Source organism: Phoenix dactylifera, chromosome 6 (genome assembly GCF_009389715.1).
Source record: "Phoenix dactylifera cultivar Barhee BC4 chromosome 6, palm_55x_up_171113_PBpolish2nd_filt_p, whole genome shotgun sequence".
In the NCBI taxonomy this organism is placed as follows: Eukaryota; Viridiplantae; Streptophyta; class Magnoliopsida; order Arecales; family Arecaceae; genus Phoenix; species Phoenix dactylifera.
The window spans coordinates 689,838-703,514 of NC_052397.1; the positions used below are offsets into that span (position 1 = coordinate 689,838).

The following is a 13,677-nucleotide window of genomic DNA, read 5'->3' on the forward strand; positions in this document are numbered from 1 at the left end:
CAGCTTTATAAACTGTGCATTAATTATTGCTATTTTGAATTTTTCGTGAGAAATTATTGGAGTTTTTAATTTTTTAAAAAAATAAAACTTTATCTTATCTTCTAAATTTTTGCTGGTTCGAATGCTTTAAAATACTTCTCCTTTTGGTCCCATGTCGGACATATAAAAAGCAAGTTGCGCATGAAGCCCAAGTCCGGCTTTGACTGAAAACCCGGTTCCACATCCCCCGATCTCCTGTGGTTCTCTGTCATCTATTGATGATGATGGGCTTAATTCAGCTCAGAGTGCTGTGACGTCCGGCCCAAACCATGGCCCAGTGTTGTGTTCGGCTGCACCCCTTGGAAGAAGCACGAGGGCCGACGTCTTCTCCGGTCACCTTGGGAGGCAACCCGGTAGATCTAAATAAAAATCGCGCAAATTAAGATCCCAACAGCAACAAAAGAAAGCCCCTTGCAGTATCCACCGGTGGTGGTGGTCGTCGAAGGGCGGCGATCGAAGAAGGGCAGAGCCTTGTTTCGGTCGTAGAAGAGTCGAAGATGTTCCGGAACCAGTACGACACGGACGTGACGACATGGAGCCCCGCGGGGCGGCTGTTCCAGGTGGAGTACGCGATGGAGGCGGTGAAGCAAGGGTCGGCGGCGATCGGCCTCCGGTCGGCGACCCACGTGGCGCTGGCCACGGTGAACAAGGCGGCCTCCGAGCTCTCCTCCCACCAGAAGAAGGTCTTCAAGGTGGACGACCACATCGGCGTCGCCATCGCCGGCCTCACCGCCGACGGCCGCGTCCTCTCCCGCTTCCTCCGCTCCGAGTGCATCAACTACGCCTTCGTCTACGAGTCCCCCCTCCCCGTCTCCCGCCTCGTCGTCCACCTCGCCGACAAGGCCCAGGTTCGGAGTCCTCGCAACCCTAAACCCCACTCGCCCCAAGATCCCATCCATCTTTCTCGAGATTTCTTTCTTGATCTCCTTATTCTTTTAGCAAATTTAATAGAATCTGGAATGGAATGAGGTGAGTTGCTTCGATTGTGGAAAATAATCGCTTCTTCTTCCTAATATTAGTGTCTCTTCGATGTTATGCGTCCCTGTCTAGGTCTACATTTGATATTATGGTGAGCTTTTTGCTATATTATTTCACGTCTTCCATCCATATTCTTCTCTTCCTTTTTTTTCTACTTTCCGCAATGAAAATAAAAATACCTTCCTTACTAGAGCTTTTTGAGGGTTTTTTTTTTAATTTATTTATGTCCGTATCATGTTAAGTATTCATCCTGATCATGATTGCTGCTGTGAACATCCCTGAAATTTCTGTTCTGTTATGATTGCTTTCCTTGTGTTGTGTTCTTTAAATGCTATTGCCACTCAAAAACTGTATGGAATGATAATTTGGTAGGAATAGAAATTGAAATATGGTCCCAATTCAAATGTGGTAGCAAAGTGATACCAATTGCACTCATTCAAGCACCACGGATTAATGTATAGAAGAGCTTAATGATGATGAAGATAGCTATTAGGTTTGAAACAAGGTAAATGCTGTGAAGTATTTTCAGGTGTTTGATTGCAACATGCCTTGGAAACTTAAAGATGTACATACAAGACATCAAGTACTGATAAGATGTTGATCGGAAATCTGACCTTCTTCAAATCAAAATTTGAAGAATAGTCATAAAGAAGTTCGCATGATAAAACTCTTGGGTGATAAAACTGAGGATTATATGAGTTCACCTTCAGTAGCATTGGTAAAATTTTATTGTACACAAGAATGCGACTATTTGGAACCCCCTATATTGGGAGCTGCCAGCTCAAAGAGAAAGCTCGCTAATGCTTGTGCTGTCGTATTGGTTGAATGTAGACTCAATGGAAAATATTCTGGTCCAGTCTAAATCTCAAAATGTCATATGAGATTAATAAGGAGAGAGACTCTGTACCATGATTCCTTATACTAGTTAATCTAGTTAATTCCTCAATTTGTATAATAGTTTAGTACTTTAGCCATTTCCAAAAGATGAGGAAAAAGAAAATTGGAGGTGTCTCTAATTATATCAACGATTCACTTGATTTGGTGTTATAAAAAGTGAGCTCATGGTACCAGATTCACATTTGACAATTTAGATGTTTTTTCCTTTTGTTTTTGGCCTGTGGAATTTATTTCATACTTTTGTTGTATCATTGATGTTACTTTTCTTTTTATGCTTCGCTTGCTGGATAAAAAAAATGCATTTTAGAATCTTTTATTCTTTGTTCTCAAGAGTGCGTAATTTTGCTTCATTATTAATTGACTATGCTAAAAACAGGAATATAGCAACTTAACTGTGTGTGGCTGCTGAGTATTCTAACATTTTCAGCAAATGATTTCCAATTGCCTTTTAATTTTTGATATCAAAGAAATACATGAGCCTTTTTTTAATACGATATGCATCAAGACATATGGCACATTGGTTTAGCTCCATATTTGACATGGAAATTCACTTCTGGACACGCTTCTCTGTTTGACACCTGTTTTTCACTTGACATTTCATTAAAAATGGATGAATAGAAATCAAATTGAATCCTCTGAGTGATGATTCACCCGGTCGATCTGTGGTCGAATTTTAAATTTATACCAAACTGATTTTGTCAACCTTTCTTGAATTTATTCCTATCAGCACCTCTAGATATTTGCACGTGTCCTCTTGTGAATTTTCTTCAGAACCCTTGTGAAAGATGTTTTAGGGATGGATAGGCTCCAGTTTAAACTATAGAGTTTCTTGAATTCAAGTTAAAGGGCCATGATCTTCTGGCATGGCAGTCTTTTATCATATGCCATGTATTTTTTGGTTGTTAATTTTAAATAGTTAAGTGGTCTACTTGCAATGTGTTGATTTTTTGCAGCCATTCATTTTTCTAAGTCTGCAAAGCCATTTCTTTTCCTTAACTCTTCGAAGCTTACCAAGCTGTATTTTGGGATCCTAAAATTCTGGGTTCTTTAATTTTTTTCATGAGGACATAGTTTGCATTGCTGCTATTGCCAACCGCAGGTCTGCACGCAGCGTTCCTGGAAAAGGCCCTATGGGGTGGGCCTGCTGGTTGCTGGATTGGATGAAACTGGTGCCCACCTATATTATAACTGCACCAGTGGAAACTACTTTGAGTATCAGGCATTTGCAATAGGATCCCGCTCCCAGGCTGCAAAAACTTATTTGGAGCGCAGATTTGAGGCTTTCAACAGCTACTCTCGTGAAGAACTGATAAAAGATGCCCTTTGTGCCATTAAAGAAACATTGCAGAGTGAGAAGTTGACCAGTGCCACCTGCACCGTTGCTGTTGTTGGAGTTGGAGAGCCATTTCACGTGATCGATCAGAAAACCATACAGGAAGTGATAGACTCAATGGAAATTAGGGAGGAAGCTGCAGCCGATCAGGGCGCCATGCAAGAGGATAAGAGCTCTGAAGCAGCACCAGTGGATATTTGATTCGGATAGAATTATCCCCTCGGTTTGGTGTGAACATGATGAAGAAAATGATGTTTGAGAATCATGTGATTTCAGCATGCTCTTTAAAAATCAGCGCTGTTTTTCTTTGCATGATTCATGCTTCAATTTCTGAGGATTTGTCATGCCATCGAGATTATCTTTTGACTTACAAACTTGGCTTGGAATCGAGTTACAGTTTAGTTTACTTCTAAGATATTTCGTATTGTTGATGCCAATGCTTTTGGAACATTACTTTGATGATAGAAATAATTATTTGTAGGAATCATGAGCACTAATGCCTCCGTTTGGGAGTTTTGGAGAGAAAAGAAAAAAAATGAAAACTTTAATGAGGAGGGAAAAGCAAAAAATGGAATAGAATAGACTTTCCTCTCCTCTTGTTTGGAAGTTTTAGGAGGGGAAGAGAAAGTACTTTTCTTCCTCTTGTTTGGGAGTTTGGAGAGAGAAGAAAACAAAGCATACCTTTTTTAACACTTTTACTAAAATACCCTTATTATAAAAGGGGCATGCTTATAAGTAAAGGGTAAAATAGGTATTATAAAAATTTTATTAAGTTCCAATTTCTTTCTCTCCAAATCCTCCCACTTATGGGAGGAAAGAAAGGAGAGAATTGGAGACCAAAATTTTCTCTCCTATTCCCTCCTTTTCTTTATCTTTCTCTCCACTTAAAAACTTCCAAACATCAAAATTTTTAACTTTTTCTTCCATTCCATTTCTTTCTTCTCAATTCCAAGTTTTCAAACGAACCCTCCGTTTGGGAGTTTTGGGGAGAAAAGAAAAGAAAGAAAAATTTTAATGAGAGGGAAAAGAAAAGAATGGAATAAAATAGACTTTCCTTTCCTCTTGTTTGGGAGTTTTAGAAGGGAAGAGAAAGTACTTTCCTTCCTCTTGTTTGGAAGTTTGGAGAGAAAAGAAAAGAAAGCATAGGGCTGTTAACGAGCCGAGCCGAGCCCGAGCCTCCGCAGGCTCGGCTCGGCTCGTTTCACCAACTCCCCGGCTCGGGCTCGGGCTCGGGCTCGGTACCGAGCCCAGTATTGGGCTCGGGCTCGGGCTCGGGCGGCACAGCTCAGGCTCGGGCTTGGGCTCGTGAAGCTCGTTTGCCCGAGCCCGAGCCCGAGCGGCGAGCCCGAGCCCGAGCCCGAGCCCGCCCCATCCCCATCCCCATCCCCGTCCCTGTCTCCGTCGACCGTCGGAGAGAAGAACGAGCAGCCGCCAGCCGAGCTCAGTTCCGGCGGTTCGTCGGAGAAGAATGAAGGAAGGAAAGAAAGAAAAGAAGAAATAAGGTTAGAAAGAAAGAAAAAAAAAAGAGAGAAGAATAACTCACCTCGTCGCATGCGGCGGCCGCCGGCTTCGGCCGCGAGCACCGCCGGCACGGGCTTCGGCCGCAGGCACGGCCGAGGACGCCACGGGCTCGGCCGCGGGCGTCGCCGGCCGCGGCCCGACCCTCCCGTGCGAGGGACTCCCCTCCTCTGTGACTCTGTCGCAGTCTCGCCGCCGTCGCCGGTGGAGGAGTCGGCAAAGAGGGGAAAAGAGAGAGGGAGAAACGGAGAAGAAAGAGGGGGAGGGACAACCCTATCCAGTCTCCGATCGAAACATCCGGAACCGAGCTCGGCATCAGCGGCGGAGGGAGGCAGCGAGGCATCGGCGGCGGAGGAGGAAGGCGAGAGGGGAGGGACACCCGGAGGGGAGGAGGGGAGGGACACCCAGAAGAGGGGAGGGGAGGGACATCCGGAGGTCCCGGACGCTTCTGGAGAAACCCAGAACTCAGAAGAAAGGAGAAGAAAAATAAAAAAAAAAGAAGAGGAGGTGGGACTAATTAACGGATTGGGTTTGGGTTAACGGGCTAAGTCCGAACCCAAACCAATCCAATCGATTTTGGAGCCCTCTTTTGGGCTCGTTTGGGCTCGCGAGCTGCTCGGGCTCGAGCTCGGGCTCGGGCTCAGATTTAAACGGGCCTCATTTTGGGCTCGGGCTCGGGCTCGTTTGACTAACGAGCCGAGCTCGAGCCGGGCTTTTACCGAGCCGGGCCCGAGCCGAGCCCGAGCAGCTCGGCCCGTTGACAGCCCTAAGAAAGCATACCTTTTTAACACTTTTACTAAAATACCCTTATTAGAAAAAGAGCATGCTTATGAGTAGAGGATAAAATAGGTATTATCAAAAATTTATTAAGTTTCAAATCATTTCTCTCCAAATCCTCCCACTTATGGGAGGAAAGAAATGAGAGAATTGGAGACCAAAATTTTTCTCCTCTTCCCTTCTTTTTTTTCCCTTTTCCTCTACTAAAAAACTTTCAAACATCAAAATTTTTAACTTTTCCTTCCATTCCATTCTTTTTTCCTCAATTCCAAGTTTTCAAACGGTCAGCACAAGGTTTTAGATTTCCTTGTTGCAGTGGGGGAACTTAGGACCGGTTTGATAGGCTTTGGCTAAGTTTAGTTGTCGGTTAGGCGGACTTACTCTGCTCTGTTTGATAGCCTTTGGCTCTTGTTCCTGTCTAACATTGAGGCCCTCTTACCACTAGCTTGCATATCTTATCTAAAATCGGCGGACAAATGGCTTTCTTGATTAATGTTTGGCTTGACCTTGGAATTGCCAAGAGTCGATCTTCAACCATAGATGCAATTTATTTGGTTTTAAAGAGCCTGGTTTGCTATCTGTGCGAACCACGCTATGCTTTTTGGCTTATTGATTTTGTATCTATGATTTAAGAAAAATAAGCTATATCAACTTTTCCAATCATTAATGCCATAAATTTCTTGTGACAACATTCCAAATATAACTCGATTAAACAAAGGGTTGGTGACAGATCTTTTGTTTCCAACATCAGTTAAGCTATATATATTACTTTTTCCAATCATTAATGCTGTAAATTTCTCGTGATAACGTCCCAAATATAACTCACAAAAACAAAGGGTTGGTGCCGGATTTTTTTTTCCTCTCAAACATCAATGTATTCACCCACGAAGCCTGAAGAACGGACTTTAAGTCCTGACGACAGAAGTCTCAGGTCTTCGCTTCTCCAGCTTGTTGCAATGCAATCTTTTCATGAAAAGAAACGATCTTTTTTGGATAGTCTTGACCCTTTTCATGATATGGAAAGATGATGCCGCTTCTCAAGCAATTTCCCGCTAAATATTGCCTTCCAAGGAGTTTTTGATAATTTAGTAACTAGAAGCCAACAGGCCCAGGGGATGGTGAAAAGTTTCCCCCGGAACAATTTCAACCAGCAACTAAACAAGGAATGCCGAATTCTTTAGACATGAAACAGAGGAAACAAAACAATATAAGCAGCAAAGTAAATAGAATCCAACCGTTTTGGAACACTTCCCTCAACCAATTGGTCCAATTCTAGCATCTTTTACTAGCAAAGTCTAACTTCCACCCTAGTCCCATACACACTGTGCTGCTATTGGACACAAAACTAATCAACTACAAATCGCAACCACCAGAACCGGCCCCCCAAAATCCAACATTATGCTGCCTTTTCTAAAAAACGTGGCTATAGCCGAAGAGGGGTCTTGGTAGCCCAAACAAGTAGAGAACTAATTTTTACGATCCGGAAGCAACAGACCCTTGGCCTGCATCTGCTTATACATCCACTGCCAGTTCTCAGGTCTCACTTCACCACCAAGAGATCGTATCACAGAGCCACCACCACAGGAGCCCACCTTGCAGCAGTCTTCAAGTGGAAGCCCTTTAATCAAGCCATACAGAAAGCCGCTCGCAAAGAGATCACCGGCTCCTGTGGCATCGATAGCAAGTGCCTCCCCGATCGCTGGAACTCGGACAACCTGAAACATACCAATTGTTTCAGGTTACCAAATGCTTTAACTTAATGATTTACTTTTCCTTTATAAAGATTTTTATTTGCCTGGTCCTGCTGCAGCACCGTGCTTTATTTGCTATCTTTATCTTTGTTTTGTTTCTTGAGCTTATTGATTGCAAGTAGATACAACTTGAAGCATGTTCTATTTTCTCATAAATGCATGAACATCAAAAGAACAATGTATTTTCGCATTAGTTGATCATATTAACTAGGACTTGTCTAAGATGAAAATAATCACACGACTCACACTATTCTTGATATCCACCAATTTTTGTTATTTTTCGTGAAAACATGGAATATATCAGTTTAATTCATTGGATATGGTATATGTTATTGTTGTCACAGTCACTGTCAAGGTTACTGTTTATCAGTGTTACATCTGCCACAATATTTTTTCAGTCATATATCGTACATCATTTATAACTTTTTCAGTCATTTTAACTTGTCCCCCCCCCCCCCAAAAAAAAAACATCAAAAGAACAAAGAGAGAAAAAACCACTGACCTCTTTACCATGCTTTGCGATGCATCCCTTAGAGCCAAGGGTCACAACAGCCCATTTGCAGTGTTTGGCCAGAAAACTTAGTGCAGCCTCTTGATCTGCTTTTGGTTCTCCCCTGAAACAGTGCAGAAGCATATCCAATCATGAAAATGTATTGATAAATTTTAGACATTAGTTTTCTCTCTCACAGTATTCACTTCGTTTTATCAATCTTTGAGTGCTCCCTCCAAACTGTTTACTATGAGAGTGACTCTCATCTAAGTTTTGGATGGCTATTTGACTTGAAAATAAATCACGAATGAAAACTAGATAAGCTTAAGAGCTTTTATTAAGAAATAAATTCTTTGTTTTTTTCCAGCAAAACTTTCTAAGTTTGATCTATAAATAGTCAGCGAAGGTCAATATTGTTAAAAAGGAAGGTCCAAAGCACGAGACTTGCGCCACTGTGAGGTCTGAGAAGAGTCGGATATATGCAATCTTACCCCTACATGCAGAGAGGTTGTTCCCATGTTTGTGATACCTCGGTCATAATGAAGCATCTTTAACATTGCGCTAAGACTCACCCTCAAGCAAGGGTCGATATTGCATCCCAGAATATGCATCAAAATTTGTGTTCAAACATCCCCACAAAATTTTAGGCAATTATTCCATTTTATATAAAGTTTAGTGGTCCAAAAACCTTCTTCCAATAGCAAAATGAGATTTTACACTTCACTAATAATGCTTAATATGCTTAACATTTATCTTAGTTGCAATGCAAGAGAGCAAGAGTCACCTTATAAGCTCTCTAGCTTCATCCTCGTTGGCAAAACAAAGATCAATGTTCCCAGTCTCCAGTAAGCTTATGAGGTGCATCCTGGAGTCTCTGACCATCTGCACATGACCAATTATTTCCAAGCCAATACAACTAAGACCAAAAATTTTCATACTCGAAGAATTAAGCCAATAATTTTATGGCCATACCTCAAAACTGGCTAAGTCCATTGAAACAGAAACCCCCTCTTGTTTAGCAAGTTTAATAGCAGTATTGATTATTTCCAAGTTGAAATGTGCATATCTTAATACCAACCACTGCATAGAACATGATATATTAGCAAAATAGCAATCAGCATTGGGCTATAAAGATACTTTTGGCCCAAACATGAAAAAATACCTTTGAACCTCTAAAATCCTCTCTTTTTAACTCATTGGCCTGGTAGATATAACATAAGGACAAGAAAAAAATGAGCACATCCATATCATTTTTTAAAGTTGCATAATATTTAAACAGGAGAAGCATATGGAAGCCTGCATACCTGGAGCTTAACAGCATTTGACAGACAGGGCCTCATGGTACGGTTGCCATCGGCATCAACCAAACATGCACACTATAACAGGCAAATTTAAGTTAAATATTTCTTTTAGTCAGCCGAATCCCAGAAAAGGAGACAAATTTGCATCCTACTCACCTGCCCTGTAGGTCCCTTTTTCAGTCTCAATCTTGAAACATCCACACCACTAAAGCTCATATTATGAATGAACATACTACCTTGCTCATCATCACCAAAAGCACCAATTATTCCACTTGGGACTCCAAAGCCTGCGGTCAGTCCCCTGATGGTATTGGCAACACTACCCCCAGCTATTGTCCTTATAGGAGAAAGGTCATTAAGGAATGGGAAAATGTGGGTATTGACTTCACTTAAAATATGATTCAAATCCTCAATATTGACCTGTTTGGAGTTACCAATTACATCACATCAGTACATGAAAGATAAAGGGGAGAACATTAAGGAGATATATTTATTGTGCTGTAGAAGTTTATATACATCATCCATCATTGTGCTTAAAACAAGATACTTAACATCAGAAATGAGGTTGTTCTTTGAATTGTCACTTTATGGGATGGCTTGTGTGAAAAGATTGGATGCTGTTTACTGTGTCAAACCCAGCCTTCTTCGCTGTTTGCCTAAAGCCTTTATGTTTATAGAGGATCTTGAGGATTGCCTCCTAGTACAATGAGTGCTTGAACTGTCTAACTATTAAGGTGGGTTCCAATATGCCACCTACCTTGTGATTTGTAAAGTGTTTTCCTCTCTCATCTCTGGTTCATGAATGGTTGGCAGGTTGGGAGCTGGTCAATGTAATTCTTTTATCCATAGAATGAGTCTATGCCCTCAAGCCCTGATATAAGCTTTGATTTAATTCTTACGAGGTATGATGATATAAGTATGATCAAATAAAACCTAACAGTGATAAAAATTCAGTGGGAAATGGAGAACAAGAAGCTGATTTCAGCAAATAGCTACAAAGAAACACACACACATATACGGAGAGAGAGAAAGAGAGAGGAACGAAAATTGACTGCTCCAAAATAAAAAGAGAGTCAACATCACAAAAGGTCACAAACTCAAACTATGCAAATCAGAAAAAGAGTGATATTGCATCAAGGAAAATACAAACATTTCAATTAAATGAACACAGAGTTTTATTTATAGATTATTTTTTTTTGCACCCAGAAAACCACATAAAGCACCATGACCGATTAAACTGAGAGCAAATTCAAATTATGCCCTGTGACATCTCATGCAACTATGCAAGGACCAGAAAATCTCATAAGGAAGTAGCATAACAACAAAAACACATAAAAATTCGATTTTGCACCCAAAATACCATACAGGACACCATAACGGATTAAACCGTGAGCAAATTCACGTCGTCCCATGGAGATTTCACACAAATACCCTAAAATCTGGAAAGAAACCAAAAGAACAGCAATCCCTCCCTAATAGAGGACGCAGAAACAAAGCTACGGAACGGAGAATTATTAAAACTAGGAACAGAATCCAACAGCAAGCGAGCAGGAGACACGATTGATCCCCGAAACGAGAACCGGAACAGTAAAACGATCGTGGCGATAAGGCAAATGGAGGTTTTGGTGTTTATAGACCTGCTGAGAGCCGCCGCGGTCGCCGGGGATCCGATCGAGGAGCGACCAATCTACCCTGGCGACGTGGTCGACGAGGGCGTTGGGCTGGAGGCCGAGGATGGCCGGCGGCGGCGGAGGAGGAGGGGAATGGGGGGGAGGAGATTGCCCGTCCTTCTTGCGGAGGAGGGGGCAGGGCATCTCTCCTTCGGCCCCCATCGACCTCCCTCTCTCTCTCTCTCTCAGAGTCAGGGCTCTTAGGCTTCGTCCCGTTGCCGTTATAAAGAACGAGGACTAGGGTTGTATCTTTCGCACGAGAGAAGGATTCACCTTCCTTCGAGCCAAACGCCCGTTGGATCTCGCTATGTCCACTTCGTGATCCGTGCAGGCAGATGAATGGAGTTTGGAATGCTTTGATAGATGTGCGGGATGCGATCCAACGGTTAACGTCGCGAAAGGACATCAATAAAGGTACAACCCGATCCCAAATAACGCAGCGTGTGGGGATTGATTTCGTAAATGAAGTACGTGCAAAATTTATTGAAGGGACCCTTCGTGGTAAGGGCGATGGTGGATCCCATATGCCATGTCAGATAAGCTGCGCGTATAATTAAAAAGGAAAGCTAATGCGCACCGGTAATCTCGTTATAAAAAAAAAAGTTACAGATTTGTACGGAACAGTCATAAACCAGCCAATAAGTTATATGTACTACGTTACTTTTTTCTGTATATAAGATTTATATGTCACTGTAGCACTATATTTTATTACCTTTTGTTGCTTAAGTATGCCGAGTGATGCGGCTTACAGGTTCCATATATAGTATTTACCAATGATTTTTTTTCTTCCAAGAAAAAATGATTCTCATGTGAATATTTAGTTTTTTTAATATGCGAACCAAGCTAGGGGAGTTGTTCCTCGCAGAAGATCATGTCTTCCAGATTCTAATAATTTTGATGGACGAAAGTAATTTTGATTGTCTCATTGTAGATAGCATATATTTCTGTGATTCATGTGAGAAGATAAACTGCCGGCATGTTAGCTAGGGTTTTTATATCTTGTCATGTTACGGAAGCTGTATTAAGATCTAAGAGAAGGGCAATAATTTTCTTCCCTGACTCGCTCGGACACCTCGCTCAAACACCTACTTTCAGATTAGATGGACGTTACCCCCCTGCCCCCTCGGGGGGATATCCGGTCCATAAACGTTCCCATTGGCGTGCATTCAGTAGGAATTGAACCTACGAATTTGCCAATTATGAGTTGGGCGCTTTAACCATTCAGCCATGGGCGAGTGAACTAGGTCTTTTTTTGGGGTTCCAGAAAGAATGTCAAAGAAAGGTGACTTAGACTTCTCCTTCGACTGAGACGGAGACTGAATGAGCAGCTGAGAGAGCAATACCTACCTGACTTGCCCTACAAGTCTCAATGTATTCGGTAGTGGTAATTGAGTGAATCATTTTACAAAACTATCGTGTCCAAATGAAGAATGTTAAGACCATTCATGCGAATATATATATATATATATATATATATATATATATATATATATATAAGGAGCAAAAAGCATGGTTTGCAAGCAATATTAGATAAAGTATTGTGGTATATTACTTCGGCCTATTTATATGTGCTCTAAGCCTAATATTGATTTGATTGAAGAAAAGGAAGATTTTTCTCAACCTTCTCAATTCGAATCTCTCTTTCAAAAAAGAGAGGAAGACGAAAGAATTGTAAAAGTATGCCTAAGTTTTAATTTTTTTTATTAATGTTCAAAAAAATAAGGTACATGATCTCTATCTATAATGATGAGATTTGTTCTTGCACAATTTGAGTCGGATTAATATTTTTAATTCTAACGAGATTATTTTTCTAAACTAGACATCACTAATAAAAATAAACTCAAAAAGCTAAAATTTTTAACGAGGTAGATCTCGATTTGTACATTAACTTTGCCTTCTATTTCTCTGCCTGGTTTTTCTTAAACAGAGAGATATATATGGTCAAAATCTTATCTAAAAAGAAAACTTTCAATTTTACCATTCGTTTCAAACCTGAAATGATAAAATTTAGGCTCGATCATTAGAAGCACGCCCCTAGAGGGTGCGACGTCACGTTGTACATCTCGAAAAGCTATCTGATCAAAGAAAAAAACCCTCAATTGAACGTTATATGATCAAGTTTGGCCCATAATTCGGTTTCTTATTATGACAGATCTCGCTTCTGAATCATATTCAGCTCTACTTATAGTGGCCAAAGTATGGCATATATAGAGTTTAAGGATCCTTCTGGTTATCCATTATTAGCCCTATATTCAAATAGAAAATACCACGTGTTCCAAATTGTTTCTACGTTGTATCCAGCTATTATGGAGACTGGTTCAAAGCTTAAGAGTAAGTTAGATTGGACAAATTTGTCTCTAGCTATAATGAAAGACTGGGTATCTTCATTTGCGCACATGCTGGAGTACTTGAAAAGAGGTAAAGAATCAAGTCCCCTTTCAATTATCTACCTCCACAATTGAGATTATCCAAATCATCCTCTTTTGTATGCCTCTTATTAGAGAAAATGGCTTAGAATCTTCTATAAATTTAGATTTATCCTGCGATGGGTGCAGTATTCGCTTCCTCTTTTTCTAACTAAATAAATTTTTGATAGGGTTCCCCCTCAACTGAATTAATTCTTCGAATAAAAAAAAATAAATCGGCCCGTTAATCAAATGTTTGTAATATTTTTTCTTTTTCTCTTCTTCTTTTTTCTTTTTTTTGGTACATCGGCTGCTCTCATATGAGCACAGCCAGCTACATCACTAGCAAAGGTATATCTCTATCATAAATAAAATACGTACATAAATTTTAACTTAGATATTTTTTCTTGGTGATGGTGGTGTTGCAGCCCTTTTTTTTCTTGTGTTAGAGCAGGTGAACAATGAAACTGGAAACAAAATATTATATTCCACAATAGAGAAAATCAGAGAAAACAAAT

The 13,677-nt window shown here is 40.9% G+C and overlaps 2 protein-coding genes across 2 annotated transcripts; one reads left to right on the forward strand and one right to left on the reverse strand.

Moving 5' to 3' along the window:
* Positions 1-335: 335 nt before the first annotated feature.
* Positions 336-3,660, forward strand: LOC103703742 (proteasome subunit alpha type-1). The gene is made up of 2 exons (XM_008786701.4): positions 336-887; positions 3,014-3,660. Exons 1-2 carry the CDS (start codon positions 537-539, stop codon positions 3,446-3,448), a joined length of 786 nt encoding a protein of 261 aa, XP_008784923.1. The 5' UTR covers positions 336-536; the 3' UTR covers positions 3,449-3,660.
* A 3,037-nt stretch (positions 3,661-6,697) lies between these two features.
* On the reverse strand, positions 6,698-10,958 carry LOC120110977 (uncharacterized sugar kinase slr0537). Its single transcript, XM_039127035.1, has 8 exons — positions 10,722-10,958; positions 9,241-9,504; positions 9,088-9,159; positions 8,946-8,984; positions 8,756-8,863; positions 8,568-8,665; positions 7,796-7,907; positions 6,698-7,257 (listed from the first exon to the last, which is right to left on the reverse strand). Exons 1-8 carry the CDS (start codon positions 10,914-10,916, stop codon positions 7,009-7,011), a joined length of 1,137 nt encoding a protein of 378 aa, XP_038982963.1. The 5' UTR covers positions 10,917-10,958; the 3' UTR covers positions 6,698-7,008.
* Positions 10,959-13,677: the final 2,719 nt, after the last annotated feature.